This window comes from Solanum lycopersicum, chromosome 5, assembly GCF_036512215.1.
Source record: "Solanum lycopersicum chromosome 5, SLM_r2.1".
NCBI classification, from domain to species: Eukaryota; Viridiplantae; Streptophyta; class Magnoliopsida; order Solanales; family Solanaceae; genus Solanum; species Solanum lycopersicum.
In genome coordinates, this window is record NC_090804.1 from 66,672,654 (window position 1) to 66,692,309 (window position 19,656).

General features: G+C 33.1%; 3 protein-coding genes across 3 annotated transcripts; all 3 read left to right on the forward strand.

Moving 5' to 3' along the window:
* The first annotated feature begins 924 nt into the window (after nucleotides 1-924).
* On the forward strand, nucleotides 925-6,830 carry LOC101267025 (hydroxyproline O-galactosyltransferase GALT3). Its single transcript, XM_004239838.5, has 7 exons — nucleotides 925-2,563; nucleotides 3,584-3,819; nucleotides 3,928-4,206; nucleotides 4,886-5,014; nucleotides 5,583-5,759; nucleotides 5,831-5,938; nucleotides 6,459-6,830. The coding sequence occupies exons 1-7, from the start codon at nucleotides 1,735-1,737 to the stop codon at nucleotides 6,663-6,665; spliced, it is 1,965 nt and encodes a 654-aa protein (XP_004239886.1). The 5' UTR covers nucleotides 925-1,734; the 3' UTR covers nucleotides 6,666-6,830.
* A 2,678-nt stretch (nucleotides 6,831-9,508) lies between these two features.
* Nucleotides 9,509-12,222, forward strand: LOC101266726 (probable protein phosphatase 2C 49). The gene is made up of 2 exons (XM_004239837.5): nucleotides 9,509-10,022; nucleotides 11,023-12,222. Exons 1-2 carry the CDS (start codon nucleotides 9,786-9,788, stop codon nucleotides 12,019-12,021), a joined length of 1,236 nt encoding a protein of 411 aa, XP_004239885.1. The 5' UTR covers nucleotides 9,509-9,785; the 3' UTR covers nucleotides 12,022-12,222.
* Nucleotides 12,223-13,578: 1,356 nt separating this feature from the next.
* LOC544237 (dihydrolipoamide dehydrogenase precursor) lies at nucleotides 13,579-18,400 on the forward strand. Its single transcript, NM_001247841.1, has 2 exons — nucleotides 13,579-13,850; nucleotides 16,908-18,400. Exons 1-2 carry the CDS (start codon nucleotides 13,599-13,601, stop codon nucleotides 18,156-18,158), a joined length of 1,503 nt encoding a protein of 500 aa, NP_001234770.1. The 5' UTR covers nucleotides 13,579-13,598; the 3' UTR covers nucleotides 18,159-18,400.
* Nucleotides 18,401-19,656: the final 1,256 nt, after the last annotated feature.

Consider the following 19,656-nt stretch of genomic DNA (forward strand, 5'->3'; position numbering starts at 1 on the left):
CAAACATAGTGTGTACAATTCACACTATTCACTATATGTATTCATTAATTTTTATTTTCACTCATTCATTTTAAACATTTGAAAATAAAAATTGTTTTTTCATGGTTACTCTTAACATTAGTTGTTAATTTTTTTAAAATATTAAAAATAGTTAGTTATAATAAGAAAATATACAATTCATTTTTCTAATGTTAATCTTTTACCTTCATAAAATTCTACTTGTGAGATCAATCTATTTTGTTGTTGTTGTAATTTGGTGTTTTCAATGTGTAATCTATTTCTATTGTGTGTAATTCCTATTGTGCTTGCTATTGAAAATAAATTTGCTATCTTTTAAAGTAAGGATTAAAGTGTGTATTTATCATTCTTCTCTAAATTTAATTAGTGAAATTAGAGGTGTCAATCGAGCGGATTGAGTTGAAATTGGAGTTTAGTACTAGTAATAAGTATTCTTAAATACGTTATTTATTAATACTACTCTAAAAAGAAAATGAATTAAAAAATAGAAATCAGGTTAGGTTCTGACCAAATCAAGTTTACATTGAGCTTAAATGAATTGGACTCAAATGAGCTAAAAATTAGTTGGGTCATGACTCACCCAATTCGATCGGTTTAATCTCAGTAACTTTTTCATATTGTTATTCAATTTTTGTAATCACAATTTGAAATTTAACTCACTAAAATAAAATAAAAATTACTAAATAAAAGATAAATCTTATATTATATAAAATAAATTAAATAAATAATTAAGGATAAGCCCTAAAATAAAATTGGACATGCATACACAGGATCACCCTATTACCCACCATGTCTCAATAGTTAATTAAGCTTTATCCATTTATCAAAAAAAATTATTCTATATGTTTATTTTTAAAACAATAAGAATAATGTGTCGAGTTCAACTATTATAACAAATATATTTTTTAATATTTGGACCATAACAATTAAAAATAGTTGATATATTTTTAATAGCGAGTTCGTATAATTTTTTTTAATTAAATTAATTTAAAATATATATAGTAAAAAATTTGGAGTTCAACCAAAAAAAACTCTTTGGAGTTTACAATGCGTCGTCGTTTTGTTTCAACAGAGGGCCTTCTACTGAATTCTTGTTCATAGCTCTGAGCTAAGCTGAATGAAGAAGAAGTAGTGTTGTAGAAAAGTATAAACTCTCAAATACCAAATTCCCAAATTCAAATTCAGCTCAATTTATCAGTGGAAATCAATAAAGTTTTGTTTTTTTTACTCTGTGCAGATCCAGAGGTTTGGTTAATTTTAGTGATGATTGTTCTGTTTCTTGATCTTTTACTAGTGTTTGTTTTTTTCCCATTTTCTTGAAAAAAAAAGTGAACTTTTTTACTTTGTGAGGTTCATTTTACTGTAAAAGAGAGAAGTATAGAAGAAAGAGAGGCAGAAAGTTGATTTTTTTTAATTTTCAAGAATGTTGAAATCTGCATATATTAGCTGAGGTGTGTGAAGATTTTAGTGATGGGGTTAGGTGCAAAACTGAAAATTCAAGTTTTTCAGTTCTTGGGTGTTAAAAACTAAGGATTTGATTCACTGTGGTGGAACACTAGTTTTTGTGTTTTTGTGTCATATTGGGGCTTTAATTTTGATTCACGTCGACAAAGAAGTCTCGCATTAGGGGGTAAAGTGTTCCTTTACTAAGGGGACTTCATACCGAGGGCTTGAACACGAGACCTTCGGTTAAGTATAAGCTGAGGTATAGTGTGAATGAAGAAGTATTTGTTTATTAGAAAAGTGGGAAGGAAGAGATGGGCTGGATGCCTACTTATTATTGGTCTTGCAATGGTCTTGGTGATTCGATATAGTAGTGTAGAAAAATCATACAGCATTGTAGAAAAGTCAGACAGCAGTGTGGAAGAATCTCCGAAAAAGCAATCAGTTTATGGGTTTTTCAATGACCATCCAGATATTAATGAAGGTTCGAAGGATGAAAATGCCAAGTCGTCTGATCTGTATCCAATAGAGCTAGTAACTTTTAAGGAAAAACCACATCTTATTGATGTCGAAGGGCTTAATGATCTATACAACATGAACAATTTTTCGACAGAAGAGTCTAACGCATTGCTAGCATGGGGCAAGATGAGATTGTTGTTGTCTAGATCAGATGGTTTGAATGGAACTGCTCAAGGAGTTAAGGAGGCTGCCATATCATGGAAAGATTTAGTGTCGTTCATTGAGAAAAGCAAAGCTCAAGATGAGAAGGAAAATGAGGATTGTCCTTATTCTGTGACTGCATTCAATCCCGCGATGTCGAAGGACGGGAGCAGTCTTAGGATCCCTTGTGGCTTAGTTGAGGATTCATCTATTACTGTGATAGGCATACCTGATGCAAAACAAGAAGGTTTTCAAATTGAGCTTGTAGGTTCGAAACTTCTAGAGGAAACAAAGCCTCCTATAGTTTTGAATTATAAAGTAATTTTGCCGGGGGAGAATTTGACAAAGGATCCCCTTATCACCCAAAATTCATGGACTAATGAATCCGGGTGGGGTAAGGTGGAAAAGTGCCCCGATCATGGCTCTACCGACATGATAAAAGGTAAATCACTAACTCATACAAAAAACTTACTTAGAGCATCTTTTCATCTTCTAATTTGTGTTCATTCTGGGAAAAACAGTTATATGTAATCTTGTATATCTTTGTTAGAGATAGTTTTCTACCTTAAATGTCATTTTACTAGCTAGTTGCTACAAGGATGCTTTTTAGAGAAAGATTCTTTCTATTTGGGTGGGTCTTTATAGGCTGTATTGATTGGATTCCGCAACCCTTTTCTGAAAATCTACGTTGCTCGGACTCTTCAAAAATGTTAGCATGTGTGCATCGGAATCATCAAAAGTAGTGTATTGAAGAATCTAACACGGGTGTGGCATTGAAAGTGAAGAGTCCGCGCAACTTAGCTGAAAATTATCTGATGTTGCAAGCTCTTCAAACAGATAGTAATAGAATTTTATGTAATGATTTATGACCAGCTTCCGGTCAAAGCAAGAGAGGTATAGATGTGTTGCTCTTACATCATCACAAAGTAGTGGGTTCGACCATGTGACATGATGAAGAAAGTTGTCATTTCGTGAATTAAGTTACAAATGTTAAGTCTTTGATAAGCTTGTTATTATGAGCTCAACCATTCAATGAGTCACCAACTCAGCATCTGCTTGAAAAAGAATTGTTCCTATCATGCTCTTTGATAAGTCATATCACCATTTACATATTGAAGAAAGCCATATGGACTTGTAGTTCAATTTTCCAGTAAACAAATTGCCGATTTTTTGAAATTTATTTTATGATACCAAGCTTATTGGATAGCATGTACTTTGGCCAAGATTATCATGACGTATGTCACTTTATTCTGTCAGATCTCTAAGTTCTGTGTTCTTACCAGTGCAAATAGGACGGTAGCCTTATAAACTAGGACTTCAATTGTTGACTGTAGTGAAGTGATGATCTATCCTTCTTCAGTGACCAATATTTTAAATAAACATCCAGGAGTAGTTAGCACCTTATTGTTTCCATTGCTCCTAGTAATCTTGTAATCTGACATATTCTTACTACATATATCAGTTGATGGATTAGTCAAATGCAATGCCAAAATTTTCCGATATAATATAGAAGAAACTGCAAATATGACCAATACCAGCCATCCAAAGTCTTCAGATGTATCAAATTCTAGTGCCTACGGTACTGCCAATTACCCTTTTCTTGAAGGTAATCCATTTACTGCAACACTATGGGCTGGTATAGAGGGGTTCCATATGACAGTAAACGGAAGACACGAGACGTCTTTTGCATATAGAGAGGTTAGTGTTTGTAGTTTCAGCCAGATCACTGAGCTTTATTATCTTTGGAACTGTTGCGTGAATTTTACGGATAACTCCTTTTATATTGCGGTGTTTCTACAAATGCAGAAACTCGAACCTTGGTTGGTTAGTGGAGTCAATGTGATAGGTGGTGTGGACACCATATCGATCTTAGCGAAAGGATTACCTGTTTCCAATGATTTTAACTTGGGTTATGATGTTGAGCAACTCAAAGCTCCATTAACTCCTAAAAAGAGACTTGTCATGTTAATTGGAGTTTTCTCTACTGGAAACAATTTTGAGAGACGTATGGCGCTAAGGAAATCATGGATGCAATATGAAGCTGTGCGGTCAGGAGAAGTAGCTGTCCGATTTTTTATTGGTCTTGTAAGTGAGACTTTCAGCTGAAACTTGAAAGTAGTTATTGTAGACACTAATTTTCATATTCTCTATCTATTTCAAATGCTCCCTCCGTTTCAATTTGTTTGTCTTACTTTCCTTTTTAGTTCGTTTAAAAAGAATGTCTCTTTCCTTTTTTGGCAACTCTGTAATTCTGACTTTCGACCTGACATGTTTCAGATCACAAGATTAAAGGGAATTATGGTACATCATTCTCCATATCTTTAGTTTACAACCACAAGATTCAAAAGTCTTATTTACTTTCTTAAACTTCGTGCCAACCAATCAAACAAATTGAAATGAAGGGGTTCATATTATAGTAAGGTTGCTACAGTCCTCCTTTGATTGTTTTTTTGGTGGCTTGTTAGTTGGTCCTTCTCATGGTCTAGATTTTTGGAATTCTCTCACTGCACCTACTGTGATTTTGCTTTGTGTCTTCTATTTTGGCCTTTGCGATTGAGACCTTCCCAACTCTTTTTTCATGTTATACTTCTATTGTAGTGCTCTTATTTGTAATTGCTCAGTTTATGATCTTGCAATTTATCGTGAGTTTACCTCTTAAGATATTGTTGTTTAGCCTTTGTTGCTCAATTACTTTGTCTAATATTTTTCGTTGCTCTACTAGGAATTGATCATTACTTATACGTCCTTTTGAAAACAAATGCAGGACAAAAATAGGCAGGTCAATTTTGAGCTATGGAAGGAAGCACAAGCCTATGGAGATATCCAACTATTGCCTTTTGTTGATTACTACAGCCTGCTCACTGTGAAGACCATAGCAATTTGCATTATGGGTGTAAGGACTTTCAAGTATTCATGAGTAAAAATTGAATTTAATTATCAGTTACAAATTAGAGTCTTTTTTTACTTATAATTGCTGGAGGATAGTGTTACATACACTCCAAGAAATGCTTTATAAAGTCTTCCCACACAATTGACAAGTGAGGCTAGTTCTTGTAGTTGAATATCTCCAATATCAACTGGTCGGTTGAAGGTTCGAGTCACACTGGAGAATAATCGGGAACACTATTGATCCTCCCAATTGGAGTGGAGTGGGAAAAAGTCCTACTACAGAATTCATTTTGGAGAATATGTAGTGTATGAAGGTTTTTTGATTTCGTACATAGGTTTCTGGTATCTGTATAACTGTATAAAGTATCAGTTTCCTTAAACTAAGATGCGATTTACGGATTATTACAACTCGTCAAACTAAAGTATCAGGATTATAGACACTCTCTATATATTGAATTTCTCATCTGACAAGATGAAACATATCCAATTGGAATATTATTTGACTGCATTTACATGCTCATTTGAAAGTTTGATAGATCATTTGGCTAAAGCATCGTGTGCTTAAATTGCAGGTTAAAATTCTGCCTGCCAAATATGTTATGAAGACGGACGATGATGCTTTTGTAAGGATTGATGAAGTTCTATCTAGTCTCAAGGGAAAGGATCCTAATGGTCTATTATATGGTGGGATATCTTTTGAATCAACACCCCACAGAGATAAAGAAAACAAGTGGTATATCAGTCCTGAGGTATTTATTTCTAAACTCGTGTCTTCGTATAGCAATATTACAAACTCCTTAATCACGGTTCCCTTCTGCAGGAATATCCGCCTGCTTTCTATCCCCCATGGGCACATGGACCAGGTTATATTATTTCTCGAGATATAGCTAAGTTCATTGTTCAGGGCCATCAAGAAATGGAACTGATGGTAATACTCCTCCTTATTGTCTGGAAAAAAAAATCATTTTTCCGTCTTCTTACCAGCCATGAATTACTACTACTAAGATAGTTTCAAGGAGTAGATTAATAGTTGAACTATTTAATTTGATCTTATATGATTTGAGATAAAATGGTACACATAATCAACTGACTGAAAGTATCTAATATGTATCTTCAATAGAAAGAAGCAAAATACAACAAGTACGCTTCAGTGTTAAACAAGTTGGGGACGGCTATATGTATCTTGACTTTTTCATTTATGCTCATTTCATATCATCATCATCAGACTAAATAGAACGAAGCAGAGTGTTAGATGTTATGGAAGCACAACAACTAGGAATTATCTAGTATAGAGAAACTACGGATGTTATCATCATTCTCTGTTATATACAATCGTCTTATCGCTTGAACCACAAAATGATAAGAGAAGGAACACGTGAGACGGATTTCCCAAGTTGAAACTCTAATCAATATGCTAAATTTGTTTTGTTTGTGTATCTTTTTGCCAGCTTTTTAAACTTGAGGATGTTGCTGTGGGCATTTGGGTTGAGGAATTCAGGAGGAAGGGTCACAAAGTACAGTATGTTAATGATGAAAGATTTTACAATGCCGGTTGTGATTCAGGATATGTTCTTGCTCATTATCAGAATCCGAGGATGGTACTATGTCTGTGGGAGAAACTGCAGAAAGAGCACGAACCAAACTGCTGCGAGTGATCGTGCTGTAATCCTGAACGTTGCAAATCGACTAGTGAGTACAATCTTTTTGCAGATACAATGGTTCTGTTTGTTTGTTCTTTGACAAAGGTCATCAAACTGCAACTGTATATTGTTTCATTGGCATTATATTGTTGTTATTCATGTAATCTATGTGCCTTCTTATGTTGTCTTGGTAAGCTGATGTTGAATGTTGAAAAAGGAGTAATAGAACTGAAGATATTTATACATATACTATGACAATATACCCGGTATGATCCCACGAGTGAGGTTCGGTAGAGTGATGTGAACATAGATCTTACCCTTGTTTGTGGGGGTTAGAGTGGTTGTTTCCTATTAACACTAAGCTCAGAAAAAACATTTTTCAAAATAGGTTCAACATGAAAATATCAAAAAAAGGACGTTAAAAATAGTAAAGATAATTAAATTAAATGAAACAGCAAATAAGAGGTGCTCGGGGGTGTGCATTGGTCGGTACGGTTTTATGTGTTATCGGTTCGGTTTATCAGTTTTCAGTTTTTAAATACGTTAAATCAATAACCAAACTAATAAGAGATCTTTTATCAGTTTTCAATTTATCGGTTTTGGTCCTTGACTATTTGGTTTTCGATTTTAGCAATAAGAAAATATTTATAAAATAAATATATGACTTCTCTAATAAATTTGACGTGACAAAACAATATGGAATGATAAAACTATACAAGTGTAACACGAAGAAAAATCTTACTTGTTTTTTGACGTTTGGTATAATGTGAAGTTGTGAATTAAAAGTTACTTTGAAGTATAAGTTGAAGGCTAAAGGATAAAGACAGTAACTAGTAAAGTATTGAGATCAATATATAATATTTATGTACAGTTGTAAATTACTAGTCTTAATGGTCATCGATTTACCTAGTAACTCAATATTAAAAATCAATACCGAATTGATGACTATAATTTTTCTTTTATAAAATCATTAATCTAATAATGATAAATCAATAACACACTTTTTTTTTAAATTTGATTTATCAGTCGGTTCGATTTTTACACGCTCCAAACTAGAACCTCCTCTTCCATCAAAAGAGAAACAACTAACATTCTACTCTACTCCTCTACATCTATGTTCTTCTATTAGGAATCATGCATTCGATAAGCTAAAAATATATCTTGAACTTATTCTCAATTCTTTTTCGATCTACCTCTGCCTTTTCGAGAATTACTATATAATATTATTTTTATAAAAGTTTGAAGTCCAATACTAAATACAATTATCCATTACCTGTTGAAGTTGAACTATTTGACATCTTTTTTTAAGTGCTTGGTCCTACTAGAGTTTAGTGTTTTGACTTTTTATACCTTTGTTTACGTGTCACTTTACCTACCAATCTTAATGTGGTTAGTGTTCGTTTTGGACTTAGACGCGCTCTTGTTTGAGTTTGATCGTTATCATATATTCAAATTTTTTTTGAATTTTTTATTTCACTTATAATAGTTACGTTAAAATTTTTATTAAAAGAATTTAAAATATGTTACGTGTTACTAAAATTAATATTATAGATAAAAAAAAGTTAGTGTAATCTTATATGTATGATATAATTTTCTACAATTGGATGGACCTTGATAGTTGCTTGTTCTAGTTTTCCTTTTCTTTGTCTTTGTACAATTTTAATTTAATGAAAACTAATGTATTATAAGTTTAAAATTAATGGAAAAAAATACAGAGTATTATTATTTATTAAAGTCAACGTAGACTTAAACTTGAAAATAATAAATATTTCTCCATTTGTTATACTTAACGAATAAATATATTATTAACGTGTCTAGTGACGTTTTAATTTGGATTGAAGAATTTTGATATATATATATATATATATTTGTCGAACTATCTAGAAAGAAAAGGATACTTCTTGACCCTAGCCATTGTTTCAACAAAAGAAAGTGACTTAGTTTGTTTGTATTATTGAATAAACACGTAATGAGAATTTTAACGTAATTGATAAAGTTATTGTTATTTAACTAGAAAGTCATGTTTTTGAGTTGTAAAAATATAGAGTAAGATCATGTAGTATAATAAGTCTATTCTTTTTTGATTGTCATGCCTAATGAAAGTTTAATATATCAAGTTGTATGAATAGACATAATTTTGATATAATCTACCTTTAGTTATGATAAAAACAATACTTAATTAAGGTTATCGTACGAAGTGGAAAATATAGGTGTGACTTGTTTGGTTTAATATGAACATATCATATATTACTTTATTTTTGTTAAATTCGTTTTCGTTATGTTTATATTTGAATCAATTTGTATATTTGTCATTTTTACGCATGAGCGATTACTGATTAAGTAGAAAATACGTCAAACAATTGAAATTTCAAAATAACTTAGATCACTGATGTTACTGATACAACGTATATATATTGATTGTGATACAAATACTTTTTGACTAATCATGATTAAGTGATAAAATTCTACTAGCAAATCGAGTACATTTTTAATAACATTACCATACTTGTAATTATTCTCTATTAGTGGATTAGGTACCTAAATAAAGAATAAAAATAAATTAAAATGCCTTTTAGATTAGGAATCCAATATGAACATATTAATTAGCAAAAATAACCCCATTATCTTATTTAAGATTATTCCTTTCCTTTCCACCTCTTAATTAGATTTTTAAAAAAATAAGATCTCTCGTAATAATAGCATTAAATTTAATTTTTAAAATTTTCCTACTTAAAAAGTCAATCAACCTTTCGTGTATAATAAGAAATTAATATATTATCAAGTTAAATTTTATCGTTTTTTGTCATTTTAAAAATTTATTAGAGATTATAAATTATGTTGTTATATTTTATATTTATAAATATAAATAAAATAAATTAGTTAAATATAAATTATTTTCTTTTTATAAATTTTTGTGTATGTGAATACTCGATATTTTGCGTGACGCGTTACTCCTATTTAATCCGAGTAAATACTAAGCCGACTCTTAATCTATAAATTTCTTCAAGAACCCAACTTGCTTTTGCTTCTATTTCAGCGATTAATTAAACCCTAATCTGTTTTTAACAAACAAATTTTATACATAAAATCTCTCGTAATCCAAATTATTGTTCAATTTTGGATTAAACTCATTTGATGATTGTGAAGAATTCGACGGCGGCGGCGAAGATGGTGGTAGTAGATGCGGAGATTTTGTGTCAACCGAATGTTTCCGTTGAGTACATCGGAGTTTCAACGGCGGCGCCGGTGGTCGGGGATGAGGATTTGGACTTCTTTGATGTTTCGGCTACTGCTACGTCTTCTTCTCTTACAAAATCTCGTGAATTTCGCTCGGCTGATTTGGTTTCTGTTGATATTTCTCTGTCTGACTCGGTAAAGTTTCAGATTTGATTTCCCGTTTTGTCTTCCTTCTGTATTTGGTAACTCTTTGAGTTTGTTTGTGCGCAATTTTGTGTGTTTTGAAGAATTTACCTAATTTTGTGATTTGTGATTCGAATAGGGGATCTCAAAGTTGTTACTCCAGCTGAATCTAGGTTATCTCCTTTTCAGGGAAATTATTTTCTGTAGCACCTTGTTTTACTTTGTGTATTTTGTTTGCTGTGAAGAATTGGATCTGCCTAGAGGTTCTGATATAGTATTATTTAGGGTTAGGAGTTGAAAAAAAGTTCATCTGATAGATATTATTGCAATGAATAAGGGTTTTAAAAACTCAATTCTGCTATTTTGAGTTGTTTTCAATTCTGGTATTGAGTGAGGGGCTTTTTCGAAAACAGCCTTAACGTAGTGGTAACGTCTGCATACACTCTGCTAATCCCCCACACTAAAAGATAGAAATCTATGTAACCTTGGATCTTAGCAGCAGTTTCCGGATAGACTAGTTGCCTTTATTCCTTACATCAACAGGGAATCCCGCATCCTTCCTTCTCAGACTCTACTTGTGGGATTTTATTGTGTATGTTGTTGTTGTTGTTCGATTCTGGGATTGTACGTATGTAAACTTTGCACAAGTATAACAGGTCCAAGTAGAAAGAATGAGGGTCTGCCAAGTTTAGGGTCTGTGTCAGAAAAGTGTAACTAAGAATACTTCTCTGAGGACTCATATATCTGAGTGAACTAAGCGGGATTTAGTTGAATGATTTTTCCATTTCTAAAGAAATGGATTTTAACTTTCAAACTCTTATTTGGGTTTTTGCTGTTGCTTGTTGATTTGTTGAGTTATTTGACTATACTATCTCATTTCTTTTGTGGACTGTGGTTATGATTGAATAAGTTTTGTTTTCTTAATGATTGTTGATACTGGTTGTATGAATATGTGGTTGAAATGCAATGTACCCGTGGTTTGATCTGACCTCATTTATTTTGCAATTAGCAGGGTGTGAGATGCTCAACTAATACTCAGACAACTATAATTGATTCAGCTAGAAGCAGTAATGTTATCCCAGCTATTCGTTCGGGTAGCTATACTGATATTGGACCTCGTAGATCCAATGAAGATGAGCATATTCGTGTTGATGATCTTTCAGCTCAGTTAGGATCTCTATACAATTGGCCTCTTCCAGGTGCCTTCTATGCTGTGTTTGATGGTCATGGAGGTTCTGATGCAGCTGCTTATGTCAGGACTAATGCAATGAGATTTTTCTTTGAAGATGCTAATTTGCCGCAAACATCTATTGTTGATCAAGCATTCTTGGAAGAATTGGAGAGTTCCCATTTTAGAGCATTTTTAATTGCTGACCAGGCCTTAGCTGATGAATGTAGTGTTGATGCTTATTGTGGGACAACAGCAATAACTGCGCTGGTCCTAGGAAGACATCTGGTTATTGCTAATGCTGGCGACTGTCGTGCTGTTCTTTGTAGGAAAGGTGTTGCAGTTCAGTTGTCTCAAGATCACAGGCCAACTTGTCTGGCGGAACGACAAAGAGTTGAGAAATTGGGCGGTATTATTGAATATGGTTGCTTAAATGGTGATCTTGCTATTACTCGAGCCCTTGGAGATTGGTATATGAAGCTTCCATTTGGGTCTGCATCTCCTCTTACTGCAGAACCAGAAGTTCAGCAATTGTTGTTGACCGAGGATGATGAGTTCATGATACTTGGTTGCGATGGCATCTGGGATGTGATGTCTAACCAAGATGCAGTGAATGTCGTTCGCCATGAGCTTAGGCTGCACAATGACCCACAGCAGTCTGCCAGAGAACTTGTGAATCAAGCTTTATGTAAAGACACAGACGACAATCTCACTGCAATTGTTGTATGCTTTACTTCACCTGATCACCGAACTTCCGTTCCATCACAGAGACCAAGATTCAGGTGTTGCAATTTGTCCGAGGACGCAAGGAAGAAGCTGCAAAGTTTGTTAGGAAGCAATTGAGTGTAAACTAGCATTATTTCATGACCATTACTAATATAATTTTTCCTACAATGTGTATAAAGAATTGTTTTATTTCTGGTTTCATGTCTGTTTGAGGCTGCTTCAGGGTAGTGAGAAAAAGCAGCCAACAGTTTTGTAAGGCTATTGCATTGTAGGTGCTGTCAACTTTTTTTAATGAAAAAGATACAACTTGTGGTGTGATATGTTGTGTTATTTCTGAAATTAATTGCACTCGTAGACCCAAGTGTTCATTATTCATATTGAATTACTGGCACGAAATTAACTTGAGTTTGAAGGATTTAACAAGCACATGATAATAATTTTGAAGAGCGTAAGCGACTTAATTGTCAAATTTATGTGGCTTAATGTTTAGCTGCTTGTTTTTTTTAAAACACACTTAATGAGTGGCTTTCAATTGTGAAGAAGAGTGGGCTAACCTCATCTAGATTGGGGAGGCTTTGTAATCTATTTTGGGCCAAGAATGAAGGTTAAATAAGAGGTAGGGTTTGTGAGGACATTATTTTTCTTGTGGCAAAGGCTATTTATTTTATTATTATTACTATATTTCCTAACTTATGCTAAATATCTCAAATCTTTTCTTATCTCTTTATCTTTTGGTGTTTTCCTTAAAAAAAAAAAATTATAATCATTTTTTCATAGTAAAATTAGCTTTAGATAAACAATGAAATGGATATAACTCTTTTACATTATTGTTCAAAATTTGAACCAAGACAAACAAAAAACTATGTCATTTTTATTCTATGCCTAAATTTTGATTAGTGAAATACTAATATTTAGTGTATATTTAATGAAATAATTGAAGTGTATGTAAATTGATACAATGTCAATTTTACAAGACAAAATAAGTTATATGAATTACGATTTTATAGTTGTAAAAGCTTCAATAATGGTCGAGTTGGTTAAATAAATAATCTGTCAAAATATAATTTTCTGATTTAAGATTTCCTTCATATTTTATCACGCATGAATGGTTAACTGTAATTTACTTATCCAAAAAAATTTACAAATTATTATACGTTTGTGAATTTCTTTATCAATAAAAAAAACACTCTTGTTATATTTTTCTCTTACTATTACAGAGGTTCGTTTGAAAAAAAAATTCGAAAATATTATTTTGTGCTTCCTTCTTTGACTAGCATAGTGTTAAAAGAATAAGATTTAAAAACTTGTTGCTATTTGTTACTATAATTCACCTTATTAAAGATAATCACAAATTTAATTTACAAACACTTTTTTTAAAAATTGAATAATAGATGATTACTCTTATATTATTTTAATTTTCCATGTATTATTACAAATTATTTATTTTTATTTTTGTCATTTTTTTATCACTCGTAATAATAAAAATAAAATTAAAACCGCATAAACTCTACGCGATCCTTTTTTTTTTTTTATATTAATATAAAAATAAATAAACGCCACCACATTAATAAATGAAATAATAAATCAGCACACCTCCGCCACTATACATTATATTTTTCTATAAATATATAATAAGAAAAACTCAGCGAAAAATTGTTCAATTTTTTCAGAGGTGAAAATTGAAGCCGGAAAAAATGGCGATTGGGAGCTTAGCTAGACGAAAGGCTTCAACAATTTTATCTTCTAGATATCTCAAGTATTCATTTTCTCTTAGCAGAGGTTTCGCTTCGGGATCCGATGAGAACGACGTCGTTGTTATTGGTGGTGGACCTGGCGGATATGTGGCGGCGATCAAAGCGGCGCAGTTAGGTCTCAAAACTACCTGTATTGAGAAGCGTGGTACTCTTGGCGGTACTTGTCTCAATGTTGGCTGTATTCCTTCTAAGGTGATTTTTTTTTTTTTTAGATTTAACAAAGTTTCGCATCTTCATAGATCTAGTGATTTTTGCTATTGTACTACTGTTTATTATGCGATAGTATGTGACGATTATGTTGATTAAGAGTATTCTGCTATTGAGTATTGAGCTAAAAAATTGCGTTATCTGTGGTGTTCATTTGGTTAACTTTATGATGATTTTGATTTGAGAGACGGTTGACAGATATCAGTTTTATATTTTAGAGTTCAAATAAATCTATAGTAGGTTATTCTGTAATGTGAGTTCTGTGAGAAAATTGAAAATTTTGTGTTTGGTGTGATGGAAAATGATCTTCCATAGAAGATGTTCTTTTTCAGCATTTCAGTTAGTGACTGAAATTTTCTGGAAAAATATGTGCTAAGATTAGTAATTATGTTCGCAAATTGGAGTGTTATGACGATTTATCTTTTTTTTTTTTTTTGAAGATTAATAGTAATAATGTCTTTTTAGTATTAGTTGGGAGCAAGTAGGATGAAGTTAAAAAATTAAGATAGTGACAATGAACTTCAAACCTATAAATGAGCCATGAGGTTCATTTTCCACCCTTTGATGGAAATGTATTTCTTTGATGGAAATGTATTCCTTTATTTTTTGGTAACCAAATACCAGGAAACAGAATTTTTGACAAGTGACCGTCGTCACACCAAACACACTTCTCTAAAAGATTCTGAAGTTGCTCTGAAATTCCAAAGAGGGATGTAGTTAACATAAGAATACACTTTTAAGCAATTCTTAAATATGTAGTCTTGGTTTGTGACCGGTATTATTTAAAGGAATAATGTGTGTTAATTTTGCGGTAGTACTAAAACTTTTTGGTTGTTATGTTTAATCCATGTATACAAATTTTTTGCATTAAGAGAAGTTGTCATCAACATCTTTTATTTTTCAACCTGATTGCATGCTAAAATCTTGTTTAGTTATTCATCTCTTATTATCTCTCATTTGCTTCTAATAATTTTTATAGGATTAGCTTTAGGATTATTGGAAGTATCACACATACAACTTTCATTTGCTATGTTGACACTTCAAATCAAGTATCAACACCCTTGCAGAAAAAGGAAAAATAGGAAAGACCAAAAAACAGTACTCCTTACGTCCCATTTTATGTGGTTGTTGGCTATTCTTGAATTAAACCTGAGCCTCATGACCCTTTCTAAAAAGGATTGTAGTAATTCTGGTTTGACACTATTTGCAATGGCTCTCTCATATTGAGAAATTCTGTCTAGTGGCATTCGATCACAGAATCCATTGACAGCTGCATAAATGACTAGTACCATTTGACTTCACACGGTATTTAAGAAATAAACGAAGACTTTTGAAACTTGTTGTCTAAAACAACCCTTAGATATTTATGTGGCTATAAATCATTTCATTGAGGGAAAAGGGGGGATTTTAAAGTTATATTGTTTCTAATCATATAGTAAGGTGACATTCTTTTTGGGACAGATTAAAAAGGAAAGAGTGTCACATAAAATAGGATTAGGGAGTATGCAATTTCTGACTATCCAGCTGTGACTTGTGAAGTTGATTATGTTTTTTTTGGATGATAAAAGATGAAGGAAATTACAATCGTCTCTGCTGATTTCAATAGCAGATATATGCTATATAATGAATGATATGTTCTTTTTTAATTTTTTTCTATTCGAAATTTCGAATTAGAATTGAGTAATTTTATCCAAAGTGACAAATAAAATAGAAGGTGCTTTCTCTAAGTAAAATAAAATATAGACCTAATTTTTGAGTTATATGAAACTACTGGAAGGAGATCGTAGACATTCTAATTTCCAATTGATGAGTTAATCTATGACTTACATATATATGTACAGACATCTGGCATAATCAACAGTCACATTCTTTTAGTTGCTGAGTGATGGTGGTCAGTTGTGGTTCCAATTGACAGTTGACTTGTATCTTCCATATACAATTAGGAACCTGTTTCCTTTTTCTTTTTTTTTTTGTGCTTCAGCTTCTTCCTTTTTTCCTGAAGTTGAACTTTAACATTTATTGGTTCTCCTTTCAATAATTTTACCTAAGCTAGTTAAAGACAAAAAGATCTGGATGGCTCAATCTTCCACCCTTAAATGAGGCGTTCTATCTTGATATAGATTTTAATCATGATGAAAGTTTTCTTGCGAATATTTAGTGGGTTTTCCTTTGTTCTATTTTTTTCGTCAAAAGTTCTGAAGGTTAAATACTTTTCTCATGGTTGTGCATTTTTTCCTTGGTTTGGCTTCTTAGCAAGGTATATATTTATTCTTACGTTATAATTTGCATTGAAGTATATATTCCCAACTTTCCCTATTCTATGTTAAAATAGAGGTGGTTTTAAAAAAATATATTATATTGATATAGGATACTCATATTGATAAATAATTTTACCGCTTATTGTAAATTGTAAAGATGGCGATTTTACCCCCTTAATCTAATGCTGAATCGACGACATATTCTAAGTAAAGAGCTTTTTGGATTTGAAAAAGAAAACAACTTTACTGACAATTGCATGAATTTTATTTTGTCTGAGGAGTCCTCAGAATATTTCGGTCTTAGTTAGTTTCGATATATTTGTGGAATATAAACAAGAAGAGAAGATAAGCTGAACGTATATGGCTGACTTGGTTTCATGCCCTTAAAATGTGACATGCCTGAGGGTTCTCTTGTTGGAATCAAGACGTAACTTCACTGAGAGGCCATTTTCGTTGGTATCTAACCTAGTGCCTACCTTACCCAATGCTGTCCATAGGGCATAGGGTGCATATGTTCTTTTGACCTCCACTTATCTTGTAATAACCCTCAGCTATAGATTTCTGCTCTAGAAATTTGCTAACTGGCATTCTGTTTATGTGACATCATGAACTTAAGTTTATTCTTCGGCATAGTAAAATTAACAATGGTGCCCTTCAAATATACTTGGCAGAGTAGTGCACAGGTTTATGCCCATCTTTCTTGTTGATGATTGTGCTTGGAGCTCTGTAGTCAGCTTTTGAGGTCTGATTCTTCATGTTTAATGTTTCTGCTTTTTGTGTGTAGGCACTTCTTCATTCCTCTCACATGTATCATGAAGCTCAACATTCTTTTGCTAGTCATGGTGTGAAGTTCTCTTCTGTTGAGGTAGATCTTCCTGCTATGATGGCCCAGAAAGATAAGGCTGTGGCTGGTCTAACACGGGGTATTGAGGGTCTATTTAAGAAGAACAAAGTGAACTATGTTAAGGGCTATGGTAAATTCCTCTCCCCTTCCGAAGTTTCTGTTGACACCGTGGAAGGTGGTAATACTATTGTTAAGGGGAAGAATATCATAATTGCGACTGGTTCTGATGTCAAAAGTCTACCTGGGTTAACCATTGATGAAAAGAGAATTGTATCATCTACTGGAGCTTTAGCTTTAACTGAAATCCCTAAAAAACTGGTTGTTATTGGTGCTGGCTACATAGGCCTCGAAATGGGATCTGTCTGGGGCCGCCTTGGCTCAGAGGTGACTGTTGTTGAATTTGCATCTGATATTGTTCCAACCATGGATGGTGAAGTTCGCAAGCAATTCCAACGTTCTCTTGAGAAGCAAAAGATGAAGTTCATGCTTAAAACTAAGGTGGTGTCAGTTGACACTGTTGGCGATAGTGTGAAGTTGACCCTTGAACCTGCCGCGGGTGGTGAGCAGACTACTCTTGAGGCTGATGTTGTTCTTGTTTCTGCTGGTAGGGTTCCCTTCACTTCAGGACTTGGACTGGACAAGATAGGTGTTGAAACTGACAAGGCTGGTAGGATCTTGGTCAATGAACGTTTTGCCAGTAATGTCCCAGGGGTATATGCAATTGGTGATGTCATTCCGGGGCCAATGCTTGCTCACAAGGCAGAGGAGGATGGTGTTGCTTGTGTGGAATTTATTGCAGGCAAGGAAGGTCATGTGGACTACGATTTGGTTCCTGGTGTTTGCTACACTCACCCAGAGGTGGCTTCCGTTGGGAAAACTGAAGAACAGGTTAAGGCCCTTGGAGTTGATTATCGCGTAGGCAAATTTCCATTCCTTGCAAACAGTAGGGCCAAGGCAATTGACGATGCTGAAGGTATTGTAAAGGTAATTGCTGAGAAGGGAACCGACAAAATCTTGGGCGTCCATATTATGTCATCCAATGCAGGTGAGCTTATTCACGAAGCAGTCCTGGCTTTGAATTATGGAGCATCGAGTGAAGACATTGCTCGTACATGCCACGCACATCCTACAATGAGCGAGGCTCTGAAAGAAGCTGCCATGGCCACTTATGACAAGCCCATTCACATGTAGAGGTAGCGTCAGTCATATCATTGTTTTTTATTTTCCTTCGAGTATCTCAAATACTTGAAGCAGATTTTCTAATTGCCATATCAAGTATATCTGGAACACAAGTTTCTTCCCCCTCTCCTCTCTTAATTGGGTACACTCAAAACCACCTCAAAGTTCATGTTTCTCTTCTGCATATTCATTACTGTAATAAAGATACAAGTTGCATGTCGAGTTTAAATGCCATCAATGGTGAGTTTCATTGACTTTTCTTTTAGCCCCACCCCATCTTTGATCAGCATTTAAAGATTTTGCTTCATTGGAATTTATGAGTCTTTGCTTTCAAACTTCTCCTCTACGAGGTAACGGTAAGGTCTCTGTACTGCATTTTTTGGACTTTGCTCGTGGAATTTCATTTAGTATGTTTTTGTACTTCTCTCTTAATCGTATTCGCCCTCGAGCGCTGCATGACTGTGATACTGGCAAAGGTTGTGTAAGTCATGCATATATCATATAAATCGTTTTCTTTGGTAAACTTGGGAGTTTTTGGACTTAAAAAGTATACCCCAAATCTAAAGTATCATTCTTAGCATGTATTTAAAAGTGAAAATTTTTTCACTCTTCTACTAACAGATCCACAAAAATAAAGTCATCCCTTTCGAATTATTATTCTTAGATACGTCAAAAATGCTATCGTGGACTTTTTTGATAATTGAGTTTAGCATTATACAAAATCTTTTAATTAGACTGTTTTTAAATTTATTTTCTTATAATTTGATATTAAAAATATTATTAATTAAGATATGTTTCCTTTACAATTGAATATGCTAGAAGCGACATTTGGGGGAGAATTTGCTTCTAATAATATAGAATGAAACTCAAATGCGAGACATAATCAATATTTTGATTACTTCAATATTAGATTGACCCAAATATTTATTGATTCAAATTACATTTTTGCTATGAAAAAGGTAAGATAATTAAGCTCTAGTTTCTTTCCGTTACTAGAAAAGGAGCAGATCATGTACCTACTCTCACAACTTTCAAATGTTTTTCTTTTGTTTCCATAAGTATTAATGTCTAAGATTTTTTTAAAAAAAATTCAAGAACTTTTTAAAGCAAGTAATGAAACTAAGCAGGAAAACTTTTGTTGATAGTCACGCAAATTGCTCATGATTTTTTAGAATTCCTTAGCTTTTTGACGATATCTAACATGAGAAAAGAATGAAAAATTGTTCACTTTTAAATATTTAGAGGATATTTTCTGCTAATTATAATACTTTAAAGATGTAATTTAACTTTGGGGTAAATTTAAAGAATATTTTTGACCAAAAACTCGTAAACTTACCGATGGATATAGTCATAGTAATCATCCTATTCAACTACATCTCATATCTATTTTTGGCATTCAAGGATTCTATCATTTTTGTATGATTCTTTGCTAATATTCTTGTTATTGACCAATCTCATTGACATCAAAACTACAGAAATGTAAGTTCAATGCTTCATTGGCCATTTTTTT